Here is a 24,057-nt window from a genome sequence, read left to right on the forward strand (position 1 = left end):
CTTCCTTATCTATAATAAAAACAGAGAGCAGCTCTGGGTGCTGTGCTTTTCTTGGAAAATTCAATATATTTAATTACAGCTGACGTAAAGATTCATAAACTTTATGCCTAGGTGACTTACGTTGTAACATTTATCTGAGCTCTGTAAAAGGTGATTGCAAATCTGCTAAAGGCTCTTCTAAAAAAAGCTGCTTTTCCAACCAAGAAAAAAAAGAAATCTTTAGCCTTGAAGATCACGATTCCTCTCCAAATGTACTTCTTCAGATAGTGGTTTCTCAGTAACATACAGCCGCGTTAAAGCCCTTCCTCAAAGTTTCCAATCCACTCACCTTCCACAGGCGTTTTACAGGAGAGCTTCAGCACGAGGCACTGGTATTTGGAAGGGGCCCCACATGAAAAGAAGGAGCTATCCTATCCCCCTGAACCCAGAAGTGCAGCTGATGCACTTCTCTGCATCCTCTGCGAGGGATCACGGTTCCCTGAACAATTATCAGGATTATACTGAAGATGAAAAGGAGAAGTTTGCTGTTCAAGTGTAATACAATTTTTTATTTTTATTTTTTTACTTTCCAATAAAGTCCACCCTCCAATTGCTGCTCTCAGCTGCAAGGAGAAGGAACTCCTGGTGATTTACAGGCCCACAGGCTATCATTATTAGACACCGGGCAGCAGCCAGGACAGCCTGAAATTTAAGAGGTCTCAGGTGTTACAGGCACCTCTACAACTGCAGCATCCGTGAGGGATGAGCAACTATTAAAACTTGAATATCTATTAAAACTTGACATGCTTTCCAATTTCAGTCCTCAAGTATGTGAACACCTGTGTAGGCTTTTTAGGCAAGTGAGAACTACAAGAATTGAGATTATTTATCATTGTAAACTGAAATAAGGGACAGTGTTTTCAGGAAATCAAAGATCCTTTTGCACCAGGACAGTACAGAGGTAGCACTCCGCAAGAACTCCAAACCCAGCACACAGCAACCTTAGAACAATAAAGCAGCTTTGTGCTTTTTACATTTGGGACAAAATAATCAACCAAATGCAAATAATTTTAAAAGCAAAATGCTACTCAAGATCTGCAATGTATAAAAAACTAAGAATGCTCGAAGGCTGTTCACTTTTAAGGTACAATGCTTCACAACCATTATTTTTGCAATATTGATTAATTGTTTGGGTTTTTTTTTTTTTTACTGTATCAAATCTCACATAAGCAAAAACGTTATGAATGTGAACAACCCACACCACTCAGTCCAGTCAACACTCTGCAGTATATCTATGCACAAATAGTATATTCATATGTACAACACAAAACAAGAAGAAAAAAACAGTTCAGCTCAGGCAACAAAAAACTGCAGGAACAAAGTGTGGGAAATACTAGGAATCTGTTCTACAAACTATTTCAGTTTGCTCTGTACAATACCACTTCTAATGTATTTTATGGTTATGCTGTTTTCTAGAAATCTGTTCTGTCCATGCACACGTACAAGCATTCTCCAAAATAAAGTTGATATCGCTTGCCAATAAGAACTAGGGGGTTACAAAAAATAAGTTCAAAAACAAAAACAAAAAATCCTCAAACCTTTCCCCTGAAGCCCTCTCCCAGGTCTGTTGTTGCGGGGTTCTAGAAAAGCACACTGTGGGGCCCCCAGCAGCAGTTCAGTGCTCACACCTAATTAGAGGAATGTGCACTTGACACGAGTTACCGCCAGCGCTGCGGGACTCCGTACGCTCCGTGTGTACCGTCCGCTGTGCAACGACAACGTGTACGCGGAGCGGCGATCGTGGGAGCAAGTGTTTGGCACAGCTCCTTCCTGCAAGCTTTCCAGGCCCTTTCTGTGTACTCTACATAGCATGTCAAGTGTGCTTTTCACTTAACTTCAGCGGTTTGATAAAGCTCGTTAAATATAAACTTTGGCTTCTTGGAGAATTTTGTAAGCTCTGAGTGAGCCAGTACATCGACACTGCCATATCCTCCACATTAATTAGCTGGAGCTCCTCCTGGATGCACGGATAAGGGGGGGAGAGAACATATAACAACTGCTCAGGACTGGTTTCTTTTCAGCTCCGTAATCCTTGGGGAAACAAGTAGGAGCTTTTTCAATTAGTTGTTAATTACTGAGCTTGGGAGCGTGAGAGATGGTGTGTACTCATCACGCTATTTTAATTACAGACCAATTGCTGCTTTGGTGTTACAAAATCAAAGCAAAACACAAGTGCACTTTCCCGTTACAATAACTCTTACTGCTATTAATAGTGCCATGTTCTGCCTTGCAAGGAGCTTTGCACTCTTACACATTTCAGTTCCACACAGTGATCACAACCAAACTTCCCACTCATGCTCAAAACAAAACAAGTACAAAGCTTTTCAGCCAGAATAGTTGCTATGATTAAGAGTTGTTAAATTCCACTTCCAAAAATCCCCTGAAGTGCTGAGGAGTCACACAGAAGTGGCAGAAAGCAGCTCAGAGAAAGGGTAGCCCAAAGGTCAGCCAGACTCCACAGTCGTTAAAAGAAGAGTACATCCTCTTTTCCCCCAGGCTAAAAAGAAGGGGCAGAGGTACACTTCACCCTTTTATCTGGATACCCCCACTGTCCTGGTTGCAGGCCTAAATCTGCAGATCCCAGTTCTACAGTAAGAGTTACTTTCGGAAAAGCATTAGTGTGCCATCCCACCCTCCTTAGCACCACTTGCACGAGAGGGGACAGATGGTACAGAAGCAACAGCACTGAAGTCTACTCTCATGTTTCTCAGGTGGTTGTAAAGCTCAGAACTTTGACCTAAATCAAACATCTTGTTATATATATTTCCAGAAGACTGTTTTTGAAAGCAGAGTGCTTTTCTATGAAAAGAGAAGCACTGGAAAGTAGCAATTCATCCCGAGGGAGCTTGCTTATCAGCTCTGTGGTTGAACTAGCTGGGAGATGGATGCAGGGCATGATTCCTAAGGCCCCCCAGTCTTAGGATTTAGCTCCAGCATGCAAACAGGAACAAAGTACCTATCTCAAATGCTTAAATATTAAGACAAATACATTTTAATAGCTGTCAGAACAATGAAGGTAAGTTAAATGCTATTTTAAAATGATGCTATTCCCATGACATCATGGAATAACCCAACCCAAATCTTTACTTTAGCACTTCCCTGATTTCCATGGTTTCAAGGATCACATGATTGCATTTACCACACTAAGGACTTTTCCATCATCAGAAGGGACAGCAGAAAGAATCCTATCTTAAAATCTTGTTAATAGCTATGAGAAATGACTCCCAGTTCCAGTCTTGTCAGCTCCATTAAGGACTAAGAAGGAAACTTAACTGAACTGCCTTTTAATGCTGATACCCTGTGTGTTAAAAAAGACTTGTCACCCAGACCCCAATGGTAGCAGAAATCCTACTCTTAAGGAGAAGTATATTCTGTCTGTTAGACTTTATCCATCTTAGTAAACAGGAGAGGCTCCTTCACCACGGTTTGCAGTGAAACGGTTAAACATTAAAGCCATCACTGCATTCCTCCCTCATTTCCATTCCCCCCATACCCATATCAGGAGAAGATTATCCTTGGTGCCAGATTCCACTGTCTGCATCTGACTGAGTGGTTCAAAGGCCAAGCGTAGGAATTCCATTTTAAAAAACACTCATGTTTTTTGTTCTCTGGAAAAGCAGATCCCCGAAGCCAATACAGGCACGTTTCGGAAAGGGGAGAGATCGAGGGAATGCAACAACCTGATACCCATCAAAAACTGCAAAGGTGATTAAAGAACGTTATCAGCTTTGTGCTCTCTGTGACCGCTGAACAGACCAACTTCACTGGGCCCCAGCTGACTTCGAGCTGAGCGGCTCTGAAGCGGAAGCTTAAGAGAAGTTTGATCAGCCTGAGACAGCAGGGCAAGCAGCAACTAAGGGAGAAAAGTATCAGCGCGTCAGCAGGAGCAAGCTCAGGAAAACGTTAAATAATGAAAAATTAAAATCTGAGAACCGCTTGCAGAAAACAAGTGTGCTTGTGTAAGCACAGTCCCTGTCCTGCTCTACACCACCACCATGTGTGCAGGATTTGGCCTACAGCACCAGGGTGCAGTGCTACCAAGCCCTGTGGCCACAGGCTGCCAAACAGAAGTACTGCCCAGTGAGATGGCTGCGCAGAGCAGCAGGTACTGACACACACACCACTCTGTCAAAGGCACACACTCCAAGAATAGAACTATTTTCCACTACTCTGTAGGTTTCAAATCCCAAGCAAATGCTGATGTGCACTCACTAATTAAATCCCTTTGGACATAAAATACTCATCCCTAATGATAGCTGCAAAGCAGCCATAAGTGGCGAGAGAAACGGTGCTAGCTCCTATCCTCTAGAGCACACCTACAGTATTTCAGGTATACACATCACACACACAGTATATCAGGTATCTTGGTAGCAGAAGATAGAGAAAATAATGTGGGATTGAAGACATGCTTATTGACTTGATCTGAGGGGCTGTCTGTCCCAGTTCTGCTTACTGAAGCCAGTAACAACTGCTCTGGTTGACACCTTATGGAATCCCGTGTTACTGTGCACAGCTGCCTTTGAAGCTACATGTGAACCTCAAAGGGTGGCAGCTAACCTAAATCAAAAGCAAACACTTTCCAGAGATGAGCTTTTCCTTTTCCTATACATATAGGCTATATGTACAAAGGTGTGTCCCAGACATCCTTACTGAAAGCACGAGCTTCTAAAATTGAGCATCCAGAGGGAATACTGCTGCAGTCTCAAACACACTGAATAATTTTCACAGAACTCTGCATTTTTAACTATCGGTTCCCATTATATTAAATGCTGGGAATCCTTAGTGTATTCCATTTAAATTCTTACATAAAAATATGCTTCAGTTTTAACCGAATGTATTGTATGGATTGTTTAAAATTAACCTGGAAAACATAGAAGGGAAACTCTGAGCAGTACCAGGACATACACTCCCAAATTCCAAGTCATTTTTTTTTCCTATTTCAAATAATGTCTAGAGCAGACAAAGTGCCAACAGGGAGAACAAGCCATTTTTAATAAGGAAGTATTTCATTCTTTAGTGATCTAAGAGAACACATCCCCAGCAGTCACTGTGTAGATGCCAAAGCAAGAACTCCTACATTGTTTATACACCTGCTGCAAGACAGCAAACTTCCTCCTCCTCCTTCTCCTCCTACATTGTTCAGCAGCCATACTGCTGAACATGGCACTGAAGGAAAAAGGCTGATCCAACACACCCTCCGCATCTCTAAGACCTGTGGCAGAACTCAAGACAAAATCGGGCGTTGAATGCTTCTTGGCAGATGTGTGCGACTCTGCACGTGCCAGAAATGTCATCTCAGGCATGTGCTACAGCTGGCACAGAAACAGTGCTACATCTTTCAGAGCAGCTCCTAAGAAAGCTCCTCCTTGTGCCAGGAGAATCTCCAGCATTCTCAGCTTTTACGTATCCATTTTCCTAGCTGCACTCTGTACCATGAACCTCCATGCTATTTTTATGTAATTCTACAGTTGCTTAGTCACAAGCATCCAAGACTACCTGGATTCACGTAATACTGGCAGCAAAATAGAGCCTTCAGGAAATCAGACGCGATCCCATTTTTCACTGTTCTCAAAGCTAAGGGAATTCCTGCTCTAAGAAGTCTCTCAAGTCCCCGATTTGAGTTGCATGAATATGAGTTACACTGCATTTCTATTTTTCGCCCCCAACAAAATGGCTTTCCTTTCTCCCCTCTAACTTTGCATCTGAAAACGTTATGAGGCTAAGTACTTCTACAGGACATTATGCTCACAAATAAATTCTGGAAGGAAGGCTGAAACGTTGGGTTGAATTAATCCAGAATTTCTTCTGCACATTTTCATTAGGTCACAAAATCAATTTTCATGACCAATTTCACTTCCATATCTTTGTTCTCACTGATAAAACATTCCAAAACACCAGATCAGTACACTGAATGGTTTCTACAATTATGATAAATGAAAGGGTAAGTAAATCTACTTACTGAATACATCCCCTCGGGGTTTCTGAGGATCTACCTGTATCCTGTTATCATCTGTAGCTCCTTGGGAAGCCGTAGTTTCATCAGGAACGAGCGAAGGATCTGTGGTGGTTATCAGAGGAGCTCTCTGTGGTGGTGATGTAGGTCTTAACGTTGTAGGCTGAGGCGGCGTTGGAGGTGGAGGCTTTGTCACTGGCTTTGTTACTGCCCTTGTTGTCACAGGCACGTACCTAGTGGTAGGCTTTGGTGCGGGTCGAGTTGTCGGCCTTGATGTGGGTCGAGTTGTTGGCCCAGGTGTGGGTCGAGCTGTTGGTCTGGTCACCGGCCTTACTGTAACAAAAGCAAGTACACGTGATGGTCTGAGGGGCTGTCTCATCAACCACCATCGGGAACCCTATTGGTTATACCAGTGCCTCCCGTAGGAAGCACGCTGTACCCCTGAATGTGTGCTATGAACCAGATGGTTCAGTCATCATGGTAGGAGTAACTGCAAAGGGAATAAAGATGGGAGCAAAATGGAATGAATCCTCATTCCAAAAACTTCCAAATATTCACTGATACGAGGAGTCTGTTGAATTAATGCCGCTTCTGAATGTTTCCACTGACACTTTAGCACCAACACTAATGTTGTATCAATATAATGTTGAAGTACAATCAGTACTTCTCATTACAGTGTATCACAGGTGGTTTAGCACAACTGAAGGCACGCAGTGCCCACCTCTTCCCAAGCATCAGTTCTATGTCAGAGTCAGCAAAACTCACCCAAATGAGCTGTCAGTAAAACAGCACAGACGTGAAGGTGTATCTTAAGTCGTGCTGTAAAACTACAAGTTTTTACTCAAGAGCAGAGGGAATTCTAGTAACACTCCAATGTTACAACTGTTTCAGTCATGGAGGGGCAGATACTTTTGATTTAACAAAGTATTTTTCAGATCTTCCACTTCTTTTAAACACTCCTTGTCTACAACTGTTCATTACTTCACAGCCAATGAACCCAAGCCAACTAGCTTTTCACTTAAATCTCTCCTTGCTAAGCTCTGGGAAGATTTAAAAATAAATAAATAAATAAAAAAGCACCATTCATTTATCTTCCAGAGAAAGGAAAAAATAGAGTACCACCTATAATACAGTGACACTGCCTACAATACCTCCTTCCCCAGCACTTCATCAAGGGTAACAAAGTTCAGATTTACCTCGTAAGGAGAGTTTCTATAGACATGAAATCCAAGAACATCTGTTTTGTTCTTTCTATTTTACTGTTTGTTAATAAACCTTTATATCTCACTGGAGACCTTAAAAGCCGCACTAAGAATTCTACTCACTTCTTTTGCGTACATACAACTGTTTGAAGCGTAACACGGAGCTAAAATTAAGTTACTGTTTGTTAAACAGTGAACTTTTTGATGACAGTAGGTAAAGAAGTTTTCTGCCTGCTTACCACTATACTTTCAAATAGTCTAGAGTTTTTACCTGTACCGTGGGACTGCGTCCCAGGAACGTGTCAAATGTGCCCACATATAACTGTAAGCATTCGTCTTGTGAAAGATCACTGTGGTGAGAACTCATAACCGTAATGACTAAAGCCAAAGGAAACAAGTTCTCAGAGGTACTGCACTTTAGAAAGATGAGTAAGCCACCAACAACCAGAACACCCATACAAACACAGTGTCCTCAAAATGGTTGAGCGGATCTGTCACAGAGCTGTGCAGGCCTGAGGGACATCACATGTCGAGGAGCAGCAATGGCCTGTTCTGTACAAAGAGGGATGGCTGCTTCTCCTACTACAAACATGAATTCTCCATTCTGACCAGACCTCCCCCACTTACTCACTTGTCCTCGTTCTGAAGCAACTTCTAGAATGAAGCTCTGAATAGGGTGAGGTGACTATCTTTCTAATTATGAAAATGTCAGAGAGAGAGAGGTATTTTTATCAAAGCATGCTAAGACTCAGAAAACTCACACTACATTCCTGAACCTTCAGTAATTTTTAAAAATAGCTGTCGAGCCTGACAGCATTATACCTGAAAACGTACAGCATAAGATTCACACACATTTACTTTCAGAACTTGTTTTTGAAAAGGAGCATTACATACGTATGCAGGTTGTTCCGTTGTCTCTGTAACCTTCTTTACATTTGCATTTGTAGGATCCCGGTGTATTGTAACATCGTGAAAAACTACCACACTGATGCTGGCCGAGGGAACATTCATCTATATCTGCAACAGAAAGTTACATCGAAAATCAGAAGCCTTACTTTCTCTTGTCTTTGCGAAAGGATGAACAGAAGCACAATGGTTTGGAAAAACACAAGTTTCACATTCACATTCAGTCTAGTTCCATTACTCACCCTTTCCTAAAATACAGATGCAGAGCAACCTACAGTAACCTACTAAAACATTTCAGCCATTTCTGTTCCTATTCAAAACATTCCTTCAGATTTATAAAATGCACTTGGGTTTACACACACATAAGAAATATGTTGGTATTACCATGGCACTGGTATTTGCCTCCAATGTACATTAAATCGAAGCCTTTATGACACCTGCACATGTAGCTTCCAAAAGTGTTGACGCAGTGCCTAAATCGCGGGCAAATAACTCTCCCAGTGGCGCATTCATCGATATCTGTGGAAACAGGAACCGCATTACTCTCAGTAACAGGCGAAACGCAACCTATACCACCCACGTGAAACTGTTTCCACACTGCCAAAACTGAAGAATAGCCAAAGCACTTCTGAAAAATGTTACCCTAGCTGCAAGCTGATCTGCCAGCCATAACACCAGAGCACTTCTGACCGTGTCTCCTTGTTCAGCTCTTAGCCACCTACCTCTTAGCCCACTATTTATTTTCCCAAACATGCTGGAAACATTGTTCCTGTAGCACAGGCCATACATACCTACTCAAAATACGCCATCACACAATAGAAAGTTGCCTGCTTTTATAAAGACCTCAAGCACCTCTAAGCTCATTGAGCAGGCTGTGGATTACCAGAAGCTCTCATCTGTTCAGGACGTGCTCTCAGCAAGGAGTTCAAGCAAAGGCCAAAGGTGCAATGTTTCTGGGTCAACTACCACTTGGTTGCTACAGGCTGAACCCTTGTCTGTCACTTTGCAAGTTCTTACCCCACACTGTTGCTGACCCCTCTTCCACAGAGATGTATGCAAGGTGACCTTCGGATACCAGACACGCTGGCTTATATTTGCCCTGCCAGCAGCACCTAAAGTAGTGTTTCATCAAGCAAAGTCTAGGCAAGGACAGAGCTCTGGAAAGACGTGTGATGCTCATCCAGCATCTGACGCCTCTCAGCTCCCTGAAGCTGTTGCTCTTTATGCTAAGCATGCCACGCAGGGTCCAGCGGAGCCTGCTCTCACGGCACGCAGGGCTCTCAGCAAGAGAGCAGGCTGATACTCAACAGCTGCCCACACTACCACTAACTCTGCAGCCCCTGGAACTGAGCTGAAGTCTTCCTAGCACTTGAACCCTAATACTTCTCTGAGGCTGGGACCTGCCGCGCACGGCTGCCTCTGACACACACTGCTTCTGACGTTTGCAGGTTATCTGCGGGGCACAGTTCAAGCCTTTGTGCTGCACCTCTATCAGGCTCTCCATCTACGGGAAAGCAAGATTTTGCTTTCTGGGCAATTTTTTTTTTCTGAAAAGGAGCACTTGAGCTGCAAGTGTCAGGACTACAAAACAAAGTTGAGTGATTGATGCCCTCCTCCTTGTGAGAGAGGCCTGAATAAGGCACAGAGAAGTCTGAGTTTCTTACACAGCACAGGAGAAACATTAGCACTGACACTGAGTCGCTCTGGCATATTCAAATATTCTTGATGAATCAAGAACCGTTCCAACAGGGAACTAAAAGAAACAAAGCTGCTGGTAACCTGAAGGAACCTACAGCCACAAATTACTTGTTGGATGGACTCTCCCTGAAACTGCTGCTGGCACTGTCTCACTCTGTATAAGGAGTTACAGAGGACAGCAGGGACTCTGCCCTCAAGCTCCCACCCCTGGCCCATCAGACTGCTCTGACAGCACAGCTCCCCTCTGCTCACACGCTCCTGCCAAGTACAGGACTGAATGAGAAAGGAGGCCAATGCTGGGCAACTCCACAAGTCTCCCTATAAATCTGCCTCTTGGTCTGAACGCATTGGTAGCATTTTAGACTGTGAGCACCTTACTAACATTTTTTACACACCTTCTGTACAAATTCACATTCACAAATTCATGTTAGTAAGGAAGCATGAGGGATGAACAATTTAACAAAGAATTATCTCCATGGGTTAAACTAAGAATAGAATAATGTCCAGAGGAATTTAAACCTGCACTAAAAATAAGCATTAAATTCCCAGCTGTCTTTCAAACTCTGTTCAAACTAGGATTTCATGAGCTGCAGTCAGCACACACTTCAATTTTCTTACTAGCATCTAGGATGTTCTTTTACTACTGCACCTACACTGCAGCACTGTCTACACACTCCCTGGAGCTGACAAGCTCCCCAGCAGTGAAGGGCTTGAGCTTGTGTCAGGAAAAGACAAAGTCCTAGCCACAAACACCGTGGAGGTATTTACTGGTTTAGTGCAACTCAAGCTTGACAGAGAAATTATGTAGAAAGAATACAGGTCGCAATCATTTCTTAGCAAAACAGGGAGATGGAGTGGTTTTTGACCCATGAAGGACAGCCATCTTTTGCTAAGGCTGCTTTCTCTGCATTGTGCAAGCCTGTTCTGACATTTTTGTAGAAGATCTTAACGACAGGTTATGACATCAGTCTGAATGGTTAACACTGAAACTCAGGTACACAGTTCTTCACTTTAATAAAAAAGGTGAAGAACAGAAAAAAACAGAGAACTTCATAGAGCTGTTCTGAGCACCTGTCCTCTGGATTAAAAGTGCATTTTGTTTATTTCAAATGAATATGAAATTTGTTTGACCTTTTTATAGAAAGGGACAGATTAGGAAAATCACTGAGTATTTTCCTAGGAAATTCCTCCATTTGGTACGATTTCCTGGTATTCCTACTCAAAATCACTCAAAACTCACTGACACAGCACAAGTCCTTCCCTGCCACGATGCCTGTCATGACACTAACTGCAATTTAAGCTCTTCAGCACATGACGATGGTTATTTTTTCTTTTGTATGCTTAGACATGCCAGTTGTGCATTTCAGAAAGCATCCACCCTAGAACCAAGCCTGCTCCTCGCATCAGAAGATGTAGATTCCATCCTCTGTTGTGCCACCAAGTTGTTGTCCAGCATGGGTAAGCTGTTCTGTTCCTTCACTGCCAGTCTGCATGGCTGCTACAGGCTGTGGAACTGCAGCACCGCAAGGATATAAATAATAAAATCACTGAAGCATCACGTCCACACAGGATGTGTGGTTAATGACTAATGAAATCACATGTCACACTGTTCTTTAGACCACAGTAATGTGTGGCACAATACAGTCTGATTGACCAAGAGCACCTTTTCCATGTTCAAGAATGTGAAAATGGTACACTTCATTTTCATACAGTCTGAACTCCTGAGTTTATTTTAACAATTATGCAAGAAAGACAGGAGCCTAAGTCTCATTAATCCTGGGAGTGTGCAGAGACATTTACTTTGCCTCTGGGGAATCTCAAATTATCCTTCTACTCTCTGAACCTGAGCATCACCTTGCTCTGGAAAGTATGACAGATAACTGCCCTCCCCATTCCTTCTTTATGCGGATGGATAGTAGAGGTTCTGTTAGCAATGCTTTATAATTACTCAGGAACTGGAGAGAGTAGTAAGGGCCGAGGGCTTGGATGCCAATCAGCCCATGCAGGCGTTAAGTAGATACCAATGAAACCCTCAAGACTGGAGGAAAGCACAGGGGATCTCTGATGCAGACTACTTGAGAACAGCTGAGCAACCCGTCTGTCTCCATCCTCATTAGTCACCCCTTGAAACTGCATGTACACTGCATTCTAAATACACTCGATGAACTTTTTAAATGCATTCGGTGTAAGGATGAAAACTCCATGAGGAAAAGAGTACATATTAAATATTAAATCTGCATCTGATCACCTACCTATGCAGGTTCGACCATCTAGCCCGAGCTGCAGGCCTGGAGAAGGACAGCGGCAGCGCACTTCCCCCTTCAGCACATCGCAGCCATACTGACAGTTCGCCACTGAGCAAGAAAGGGCACCTGGGGACAGATAATGGAACACATTTAGGCAACGATGCTCACTAGGAACAGAAATCACTGTCATCTCTGGGGAACTAAGACAGTGTAGTTATGACAGAAGTAGGGAAAACACCTGTAGAATTTCACAGGTAGTCACTCAGGCTCTAAAGAGGAAATGCACATATCGTCTTTTTATTTTCTTCCTTTCCACAAATAACTGTTATAAGGAACAACAACAACAAAAAACAAAAATGACAACAGCAGCAAAAAAACAAAAACAAAAAAACCACAAACCAAAAAGCACTACAGTTGTAGCAAGTTGTGAAATGGAATGTAGCCGTCACAAAGAAAATAAATTCCAGTACAAACTATAACACGTCCTGGACATTAGCAACAGTTTAAAATAGGAGTATCTTTAATTAAAGGTCATTTGTTTTCCCTTCTCTCTCCCCCGACACTCAAAATATGCATTAATTTTATGGGAGCAAGTAGGAGCCTATCTCCAGAGAGATGAGAGTACGATTTTATCCCAGTCAGACTACCAACATCTGCAGCTTTAATGATTTTACATTTATAAGGACATAATACAACAGAGCTGCAGGTGCCCTGCTGCAATGAAAAGGCAAGCACTTGTCCCTGAAGGCCAATTAACAGTGATTTACAGCACTGAAGAATGCTTCTGGGAAAGCTTGTAATAAAACTAATAAAATTAAACTATTTGCTCCTGGTTTGTTCGGACTAATTTCATTAGGGGAAAGAAACAAAAAGCAGCTCATTTTGCACAACTGCCTAACTTGCAGCAAGATTAATCTTCTAGCATGGGACACAACTTAATTTCATAGAAGCTTCCCAGGGTAACCCAAGCAGAGGCTTTGAGGAGATGAAAAAAGAAAGCATCAAGGCTTGTCTTACTAGAGCACGTTCCATCTGGCATGAGCATGTAGCCATTCAGACAGTAGCACTTGTAGCTGCCGTAGGTATTCATGCACCGGTGTTTGCATGGCCGGGGCTTCAGTCCACACTCGTTCAGATCTGGAATGAAGAGTACCAGGGAAGGGGATGGGGGAAGAAAACATAGCAGGTGTGTGTGAAAAAACTAAGTCAAGTTCCTTGAGAAAGAAGGAAAAAATATGGCAATTAGCTTTATATGTGCAGCCCAGCAAACGTCCAGAACAAACTCTACAAAGTGCTGTTACATCCTCCTGCCACGTGCAGTACACGTATCTCTTTCTCAGATACCTTTCCAGAGAGAAAGAAAGTGAAAAACAAAGTACTGCCATTAAATTAAGCACTGACAGAAGTTTCATTGGCAAATGTACAAGCTCAGGCTGCCTGAACCAGAACTCCAGGGAAGAGAGCAAGCAAATGTCACCACTGCAGTCACTGCTGAAGTGCGTCTGAAAGCAATTTGGTGATGCACTTTCATGCTTTAAAATCAGCTGCAGAAGAAAGCAGAAAAACTGATGAGCATCTACTTAAAATAATCACTTGGAGAAAATGTGTTTCTTATCATCTAGGAATGCAAAAAGTACCTGTGACACCAGTGATGTTTTTCAAGGACTATTGCTAAAGGGCATTGTTTCTGATTTCTAATACAGAATTCACCACTTGAACTGAAAAATACTAAGCCCGCAAGTAAAGACGCAGTCAGGAACTCCTTCACAATTCTCTTTCCATGGACATGTGTTGATTTTGTCAAGTAGACTGAATAATTCACTACAGGACTTGGTGACTCGTGCATCGATGACTAAAGATGACAACATAGGTGAACATAATAAATGTATTCACAAAGCCAGCCAGCAAGCACTCAACTAACGACTGCTCCTTGACTCCAGTGTTGCACAATGCGGCCGGAGTGCTGTTACAGTATCAGCAATGGTTATTTCAAGGATCTTTGCAACAGTATGTCCACTCATACAGACTAAATGCGAGCGCTCAGAGTTAAGATATTAAAACAGAAATACAAATAAATCTCCAGTTCGAATGAAGTCAGTAATTCATTGGTTACTTTAAGGACTACAGGTAGGAATTTAACAAGATCTGTGCTGTAAAGAAAATGAGAAGTCGGGCTCATTGCAGAAAGGAAGTCAAAGACAATCTTGGTTCTAAATGGCTGTGTGTGGCATTCTCTAAATTCCCAGTGTTTGGATTTGAAATTCATCCTGAAACGTTACAATCAGTTTGTTTTGGAGGGCAACATTCCTCATTTCTTTTCAGGACAAAGTTTTCAATCAGTATTCTATTTTATGAGAACAAAACTCTGTCATCTTGGGAGCTACTTTGTTTTTGCCTCCACAGAGCCAAGGAAGAGCAGACATCATGCAGAGAGACGTCTGCCACATCCTGCAACCCGTCTCCATCTGATCTCATCTTCCACAGCGCCTGGGAGAACAGCAAGTTTCCCCTTCTGCTGGGTTTGGGTAATAGTAAGGGTTACAATGGCTACTTCCTTCCTACTGAAGGCTGAACGAGATCTTCCTAGGAAGCTTGAACAGGAACATGCACTCCTACAGTAGCGAGGAAGACTATGCGAGCATAGGCACAACTTCAGAGAGGAAAGGCTGCCAAAAGGGATGAACCTGTGCCTTGAAAAGAAGGAGGAAGGCCCTCCCCTGCGACCTCCCTCAGAGCATTCATGGCAGAAATGGCAACACTGTTCCTTCCAACGCTCGCTCTTCGGGAGTCTGAACATACCTGTGAAGTTGCTAGGAGAACATACTTCTCCCAGTGGGTACCAATAGCAGAATCATAAAATGGACCTGCTCTGTTAAAACATAAAGAGATGTATGTTTCCTACTGCAAAACTGGGATCTTCAGCTAACAGTTCCGTCCACTGATAGAGTATAGGCACAGGTCAAATGGAAGGGCAGCAGATGATGATGCCTGCTGCATCGAGTAGTTCTTGATAGCTATTAAGTTGCATTGACACCTCTCTCACACTTCCCAAACCTCTGCAGATATTACCCTTCCTATAGAATAGCCTCTCAAAGTTGCTTCCAGAACTGCTACCACAGATCACTGTGGAAAGGCATACCTAGTAATGTCTGTTCTCAGTTTAAAATCTGCTGCCTTCCGTAACGTACAGATTACATTGTGACCCTTAAATAACTGGCATCTCACAGGACTCCAGATAGTACACCAACATTTGGTACAAAATATTCTTAGTACAGAAATGAAAACTCAGGTGTTGACAGAGATACTCTCGAGAATAAACTAACCTTAAAAGGAAGGTGTGATCAAGTGCGTCAGGATATTACATCACAGAGGTTTTGTTTTCAAAATTCTGACTAAATTCATTGTTGCCTTCACTCTGTTTCTGCCTTTAAATACATGCTGCCACATCAGCCTTCAACTCCTTTGATTCAGGTCTAAAAATACATGGCTGTGAATAAAATGCCTGTGCCTTTAAACAGCCTGATTTTTTTAACCTTGGCTGACATAACAGCTAAGGTCACAAGGCATCAGAAATAAGCTGTTAGCACAGCTCCACTTAAATCTAAAACTCATGCATCATGGGTTTTGCTTCAGCCTTTGACATCAGCTATTGAAAGAAAGATGTTTTTAACCTTACGGAGTCAGGAGAAATGCTGCAGTTCAGGACCACAACACTGGCAGTGCCCTGGCTGCTTTTAAAGCCAAGCCACACTCCAAGTGCGTTGTGTTAAAGCATGCTGCCCAGCCCCTTTTATTCTCCCTGAAGTGCAACTTGTCTTTTACTCTTTTTCAGCAACACAGGCACGTACTCAGAAACCACACAGCAAACACACACAGTTTTCTAACAGGTACATTGGATAATTACTGGCAGGTCTTACAGGCTCTTTCGAAAGGCCTGTATGAATTTGCTGACAGCTCCCTGTATCTACCCCCATGTTCCCATAATCTACAGCAGCATGCTTCCCACGGAGGAATCCGGTTATACTGCACACAGGGGGAGCACTGAAACATTCCTGCTATTAATATACGCTATCTGCTTCAGATGGGTTTCTTGTTCTATAAGTAAGGACTTGTTTTTTTTTTTTTCAAGAACAGGTTCGGCCTCATGTTAGCAGTCAAAAAATCAGCTATAGCAGCATACCTCTTGAACATATGCTGGTTTTAAAAGGTCAGATTACTTACCCGAAGACATCAATTGCACACTTCAAACATCTGAGAAGACATCTCAGTACAAGTGCATCAAGAGAGGGAAAGAGAAAACAGCGGTAGTTTCCTCTTAAAAAAAAAAAAAAAAACAACTAAAAAGTATTAAATGCATTGACTAAATCTTCACATTGGAATTTAAAATGTTAATCCCTTTAATAGTGTTGGTCTTCAGAAAGCCCTTTAATTTATTTTTAACTAATTTTTTTAATTTCCATTTGCTGTTGCACACTTAAGTTTCACTCCAACTGCCATACTGTCAAAGTTGACATGTTCCTACAGTTACAATTACACAGTCAGTGCAAAACCAGCATTCTTACTTTCAAAGTAACAGAACACAGTAGTGCACATACAAGCAGGCTGAAAGCTTTAGGCACCATGGAAAGCAGGTCCATCACAGAAGCACAAGCATTTCGTTTTTAAGAAAAGAAATAATGTGAATGCAAGGAAATGACAACAGGCCTATGCCTGCAAACCTGGGGAAGGACTTATTTGAGCACTGTGCAGCCTGCCACTTGATCTTGGATAGTGACAACTCTGGGGCACATCCAGCAGCAGAGTACATAAGCACAACTTCCTAGGAAGGCACAGAGCACACTGTTGTTTTCTTTTAGTTACTTTCTCCAGAAGGTTCCAGAACACAAGTCTTTTCTGCCTTTTTGGGCCTACTAGCCAACCTGAACCAGGAAACATGCCAGGTGTTCAACATGAAGTTTACCCAGGCTGAGACAACAGAATACCAGTGACCCAACACAAAGTCAAAGATTTTGCTATCACTCATTCTATAAGAAAGTAGTTCAAGCTTCCATTCCCAATAAGTACCAACTTCTGCCTCTATCTGACCCAGTAAACCATCTCCTTTGTTCTCAGTTCACAAAGGAGCTTACAAATACATTAAGAAGTGCAGACCCTGAAAGAAGAACAGAAGAAAGAAACAAAAGCAGGTTACAACGCTGGGTGTGATGGAAAGGCAAGACATTTTAGAATACAGGAGCACAGTATTGAGGAAACAATCAGTTATTTGCACTGCATGCTAATGACACTGCAAGTTCAGCCTCCGCATCACAGCCATTGGCCTATTAGCCTCCAACCCCTTTGCAAGAGATTTATTATCATTTCAAGCCGTGCAGGCAGAAGGAGCACGCCGCCTGAAATACAGGGACCATCTCACCCCTTGAAGGTGTATTTCTCGCATGATGCTCCAGGGGGCGGAATAGATGCACTTCACTGTCGTGACCAGGTGGACTTGAATATAGTTGCTCATCTTCACATGATGGGAAGAAGGCATAATAAAAAATGAAATGACCAAATCTTTGCAATATGCAAAAAAGATGCTTTATATCCTCCGCACGAAGACAGCCTTTCCCAGTCACAAGAAGTAACCTGCATACACTTGTAAAAATGGCAAGCCTGCAACTGTTCACATGTCTGTGAAGATAGGTCTTACTGAAGAGTCAGCATCAATTTACTGTTGAACACGTTTTGAAAGAAGTTTTAGTTCTTACAGCTATAAACTAGAGAGCTGGTACAAGGCATTTTATTTCATTGTTTTTTCCCCCCTTAACTGCTTACGGCTGTTAACCTGGGATTAAAAAATCAGAAGAGAAACACTAAAGTCGCTTATGAGATCTGTGCAAAGTCACTGCAACTTAGTTCTGATGACAGCAACATAGTAAGAGAGAGAACATTAGCTAATCCTAATTCCTGATTGACCTGAAGCCAGAGCTGGATTGCCACAGCCACTGCAGTGCCACTGGAAAAGCAGCAGCCTTCAGGCATCGTCACACAGCTGCAGTGCTGTTCTGCTGTGAGGCTCTGTGGTTCTCTTGGACTGATCCATGGACACGGCTTTATCTTTGAGGGCCACAAACAGACAAGATATAAAGCCTGTTCATCAGCACTCATATTTCACAGCCCAGTACCATTCACATATCCTAGAAAGACTTCCATCTCCACAGGGAAATTCCAACATTTCTTCTGCCAATGCCATTACTTTGTTATTACTAATTATTATTCTAGAACAGAAAAGGAGTCCCTGGACGAACAGAATAACTGCTATTTTAAAGTATAGTAACATGGGTCACATTTCTCCTGTATGTAAGTGGCCTTCACAGGATGCCCACAATTCTCATCCGCCCAGCTGTCTACACTGGGGGGTGGCTGGGCCGCTGAGCCCTCTGCCCAGCCCTACGTTCAGATTTCCTCCCAGCAAAAGCAGACTGCATTCAACCATGCACATTTGGGTCTCAACCTAATGTGGAATTAGCACATGGCAAGAAGGCACACTGTGGCCCTAGGAACAGCCATATAACAAAAGCAGAATCGATGCAGGCTGTAGTGACTCGAACTGACTGATGGATGTCTGGGATGCCGCTGTCAGCATCTCAAAATCCTCGTGGACATCTGCCAAGGCAACTTTGCCACCAATACCACACATAAATACCTGATTAATAGAACCCACAGTGAACGAAGATGATAAGTAAAAGATCACTTCATTTTTCAACTCTTATTTACACAGTGCAGCTCATTGCTCAGCTACCTACCTCAGGATTAGAAACACAACGACAATAATGCATTTAAGAAATATTTCCCTACCCAAACCTGAGAATTGTGACCTTATGAAATAACAATCCTGAGCTCAAGGTTTCAATTATTTGATTCAGATTCAGCACAGCATGTGGACACATACTTCACGTTAATCTCACCAACTTTACCTGGACAAAACCAATTGTTTCCCTTGTATCCCATTTTCTCCACAAATGTCAGTCCCAGTTTCAGAAAAGCTACAGATGTGGTGTACGAGTTTGTCGTGCTATGGCTGCAGGCATCATGAACACCATTTTCGAGGGTCAACAATGTTTCTGTGATTTCACAAATCAATTCTCTTCCTTGGATTTCACTTTCTTACCCTGGTTGCATGTTTTTCCAGTGTATCCTGGGTGGCACTTGCACTTGTTTGGCCCAATGCATTCACCATGTTTGCATCCTGGTTGGCATATAGCTGCAAATAGAAGAACACTCATCATTCTTTGGTTCCAGTCATGATTGACAGTGCATTACTTTAAAACAAATGGCAGTGACCTAACAAAAATAGTACCATTTACGTTCCTCCCTTAAGCATCGTAGTATGTCTCAAATACCACTGTTAAACAACAAATGCGCTCACAAAAATAAATGCCACCCCAATACATGTGGGACTCACTGGTATTCTTTTTTTGTACAACAGGAGGTTGTGCTGTTTCTGCAATACTGAGCTCTTTTAGTACCTCATCAGCTGGCAGACACAATGCCCTCACTTGCCTGGTCTATCTACATACCATGGTTCACATCTCTAAGCTTGGTAAATCTGCAGTATGCCCTAGCTAAACAGGAAATGTGCACCTCAGTGTCACAGCTGACATGCAAACAAAACCACAGTCACTGATAAGCCGTAGTACAAGTCCCAGATTCCTTGGGTTCCTCTATGACTTTAAAGTAACATTCTTTACCCTCTTATTAAGAAATGTTTTGCCTGAATTTGTTCCTCTCAAGTGTTTGGATTCTAGCATTGGAATTTCTTCTTTTAGAAGAGAAAAAGGACTGGGTAAGAGTAAAAGCAACAACGTAATATGCTGCTTTATCACTGCACGCATCCCACTCGCTTCTACTCAGAACATCTCAAGCATTTGTTACCAAACGTGTGTACAAATACAGACGCAGAATGTGAAATTACGTTCTCTGCTTCAAAGTAACTCCATGAAATAATAGTTAAGACGCCATCTTTTGTTAGGGGTAACAGGGAATTGCTCATGTACAGCACCTTTTAAAATGACACAAGCACTGCTACTGAAGAAACATGACAACTGGTCCACAAACTTATTTCTACTGAACTGCGATTGTTTCCTCGAACTTAAAAGGAATAGTTCCAGAATGCTATGAATGCTGCTTAACTGCAGAACCCATTTTAAGGCTGCAGATTTTAGACTATTTATTTCCCAGAATTTTTTTTTCTTTAACTAAAATTCGTGTTTAACCCGAGCAGAAAACTAAAATCTTCACTAGGCTCTAAAATAATGTCTACCATTCTGTGACAGAATGCAGATGTAAAATTCTGGTGAGCTTACTGTTTAAGCAAGACAGACACAAATTAGAAAGAAAACAGTGGGTGCCATAACTCAAACACTCTGTAATTAGGATTTACTATTTACCCTGACTTGAAGTTAATTTTCTAAACTCTCAGTATCATTTGCAATTCACGAAGCCACTAACTAGATCCAGCTGTAATGTTCACTGATCTTACAACAGTCTATATTATAAAATGGTACCTCCTAAGGATCTAATTGAAAAGAAATCTGTCAGAAGGCACTAGCCTGCACTCCAGCCTGGCTGTTTTAACAGGGCTGAATAAAACAAAATTAAAACAGAAATGAGATTATTTTCAGCTGTGAAAGAACTATGCAAATGCATCTTCAATGTTCCAAAGTCTTTTCCCTAAGATTCATCAGTTCCCACAACTGCATCCACAGAAGCAACAGTTCTCACAGAATGAGCCTGGTCCAATTCTAGGACTGTTTTTGCTCTCTGCTCTCTAATTTTCTTCTTTAAAAATCAGTCATGTGTCCTGCGATCCCCAGAGAACATGAGACCTTGTTTTCTATCTGCAGTACTGCTCTTGGTGGATAACCCTAACATTGCTGCACCTCTTTTAATTCTGTCTTTGGCACTTTGCTAAAAAGTAACAGAGAGGGGTGGTTTTAGTTAAGGCACAATGTATCTTTCCTATAAACACTGTCCAGAAACAAAGAAACAGGACTCAGATTCACCAACTATCCAATGGAGTATCTGTTTCTGTGAAAGTGGCTGTAGTAGTTCAGCAGACTAATAGAAGGTAAGTCTCAAAAGTATGTCCTTGGGTAAGGATACAACTGCCAGAAGAGCAGCTGGGATATCATGAAACAATTCTAGAACATTGTAGTTGGAAACAATTACTGCTTTTTTAATCATTACAGTCACAAAAAAAAAAAAAATATATATATATATATATATATGCTCTGTTTTAAGAGCTGACTTAAACATGGTATCTCTTGCCTTCCTGACACCATAAGCCCTAGTCTACAGAACAGAGGGGTGATGAAGGAAAAATGAAGAACGTGAGGACCGACCTCGTGACTCTGAAGTCACTGGGGATAAAAAAGACACATCAGTCTACACTAGAAACAGAAACGACTACAAATGTTTACATAAAGCTTCTGTGAAATTTCAACTGTCCTTCAAAGAAAACCCTTAAGCGTGCCCCAATTAACACTAGCTTTTTAGAAGAGCAGAAAGCACCATCAGCTACATATCAGCTTCGAAGGAAGTGGTAAAGTTCCCTAAGTGAACCTATTCCAACTTCAGTTTAGCTGATGCTAAAATGCCTTTCTCTCCTCAAATGTGTGAAACATACATTAGCAGCAGCTCAGACTGCGAAAGAAAGATCTTACACTTGAAGACGTCCATTTCTCAATTGTAGAAGGCTAAGTGTCATCTAATTCAGAAGATCCAGTTATCTTTGTCACTGGGAATCAGACTTTTTTTTGCAAGTTCATTTTAATTCTCTCAGTAAACCAAGTAGGACATCATACTAGATGAAAAATTATTCATTTACATTAATAAAGTGTCTAGAGCAAATGACACAGAACAACTAATTAGAGATAGAAGACATGGGTGATGGCATCTGTGGCATCATCAAGAGACTAGCTAGCCTAATACACGTTAACTGGCTCAGCCTCATAGTATAATCTGCTGTGTTTGCTGTCCTGTATGACGTACAGGTAAATAAAGACTAGATCAGGACATCTCCTACTCCCAAGATAGAATTAAGAAGCGCTCTTAAATCTTTCTGTTTTCAAAAGTCTCAGTTAAAGATGTCAGTGCCTCAGCATCCACAGCTTAAAAATCCCTGCCGTTGGAAGGAAAGTTTCCTAACAATTGCCGAGCAATTGTTATCTATAAAGCCAAAGATATTACAAAATGCTTTTTACACATAAACAGGTATTTGGAAACCAACTTAAGCTGTCAAACACAGTACTAGAGGAAATCCTTTTTATTAGAATATACTCCGTGCATCATAGCGACTTGAATGTTACGTAACTTAAATAAAACAGTGTTCAATTCTAGATCCATATAATGACTGAAGCATTTCTATATAAAAAGGAAAGCAATTTGCAGCAAGCTTTGCAATGCATGTAATTCAGCCAGCACCTCCAGACCCTACACACCATTTCCTACATGGAATCAAATCACTGTCACCGAGCTATTTATGCAACTTCCCATTAACTCAACCTCGCACTGTGCTCAGAGCTTCAGCTATAAATTACATTCAGCCAAGTCTGTACAGCCACCTGTGGTTCCACTGAGTACACCTACACTGCCTCATTCACTGCACCTCCACCAGCTCCCCTAACCCTAACCCTATCCTATCCTTGTATGAATAAGCTTGTCACTTTTTTGTCTTTTTTTTTTTTAAGACTAATTTACAGTTAAATCAATAACACGAAGTATGCAACATTTCTCTAAGTAGTCTTCTCTGAAAGCATTTAAACTGGCATTCCCATGGGGCAGTCACATGAGCTGGGACCAAAAGAAATCCTTAGCGCAGCTATTGTCATCATTAGTCAACTGCTGTTTATTTATCTAGGTCACAAACTACAACTAAGCTCTCCATTTCACTTTGTTGCCCAGTTCATTCAGGGGATACAAAAAAAAACAAATACTGGCCTCGTGACCACCTCATTTCAACCTTATTATTTTAAATTATTTTTGGGCCAGATACAAAGACTTGCTCAGTCTCAGTTCCCACTGACTTTAATTGGAGGCAAGGAAGTATCTTTCAAGCCTTTTATTTAGCCAGAAATCTATTAGGAGTATATATTTTCAAGGTTGGCAAGAACTGCCTTTTACTTCCAAATAAGATCATAAATACTGCATTTTATGTTTCATGTGAAATTCAGGACAAATTAAACCCTGCAAAAACAATAGAGAGAACTGAAACATGAGCGAGTGAGTTGGGTTTAGAGTTGTTTTTGTGGGTTTTTCTCCTAGAGTGTGGGAGAAAGAATTCCTGGTGAAACGCATATGCTCTCAGCATGTGTTACATTTGCGTAAAAGCTTGAAGCCACCCATCTTCCCAGACACCAGGAACAGCTGGAGGTGTCTGAGTATGACTAAATCATTCTGAATCATGATTTTTTAATTGCTGCATAAGTAAATCAACGAAGTATACATTCAATTAATTCATTATGGCTCTACAAGTGTTGGGGGTGGGAGGCGTTGCTGTTCATTTTTTCGCCTCTATTTTCTCCCTGCACTCAGATCTCTAGAATTCTGATGTTAACTCTATTACTCCATTACCAAGTGCTGCTTGGGGGAGTCTGAACAAGACAGGTAAGAATCAAACAGTGCGACTGACTTCTTTCTTAGAGATCAACAATGAAAAATCCTGAACTTGCATAGAATTCGCACTGGGAATTAACTTTCAGATAGTTTCACATGCAAAACGTTCCCTACACTGAAAGATAATAGGAGTGCTTGACCAATTTCTGTAACTAGAGACCGATAATAACATCACATAAAATGGTGATATATAATGCCTGAGTTGTGTGGTGGCTTTTTTCTTTTTCTTTTTTAAGTGACTTGTATTTATTTGTAGCATTCCTGTTAACAGGTTGAAACGCACACATGCTTCTACCTATATTATTCAGTTCCATTAGGAAAGTGGCTCCTAATTTTACAGGCACAACTCTCACCTTTG

At 41.7% G+C, this 24,057-nt stretch overlaps 1 protein-coding gene across 2 annotated transcripts in view; it reads right to left on the reverse strand.

Moving 5' to 3' along the window:
- Window positions 1-24,057, reverse strand: part of NPNT (nephronectin) — a 48,469-nt gene that overhangs the window by 14,524 nt on the left and 9,888 nt on the right. For both annotated transcript variants that reach the window (XM_065736507.1, XM_065736506.1), the window contains 6 exons: window positions 19,195-19,287; window positions 13,062-13,181; window positions 12,051-12,170; window positions 8,485-8,619; window positions 8,089-8,211; window positions 5,999-6,325 (listed from right to left, as the gene is read on the reverse strand). In XM_065736507.1, coding sequence (XP_065592579.1) covers window positions 5,999-6,325; window positions 8,089-8,211; window positions 8,485-8,619; window positions 12,051-12,170; window positions 13,062-13,181; window positions 19,195-19,287 — 918 coding nt within the window. The remainder of the gene's footprint in view (window positions 1-5,998; window positions 6,326-8,088; window positions 8,212-8,484; window positions 8,620-12,050; window positions 12,171-13,061; window positions 13,182-19,194; window positions 19,288-24,057) is intronic.

Source organism: Cyrtonyx montezumae, unplaced genomic scaffold (assembly GCF_038088225.1).
Source record: "Cyrtonyx montezumae isolate F1298 unplaced genomic scaffold, pur_monq_1.0 scaffold_2, whole genome shotgun sequence".
Lineage (NCBI taxonomy): Eukaryota > Metazoa > Chordata > Aves > Galliformes > Odontophoridae > Cyrtonyx > Cyrtonyx montezumae.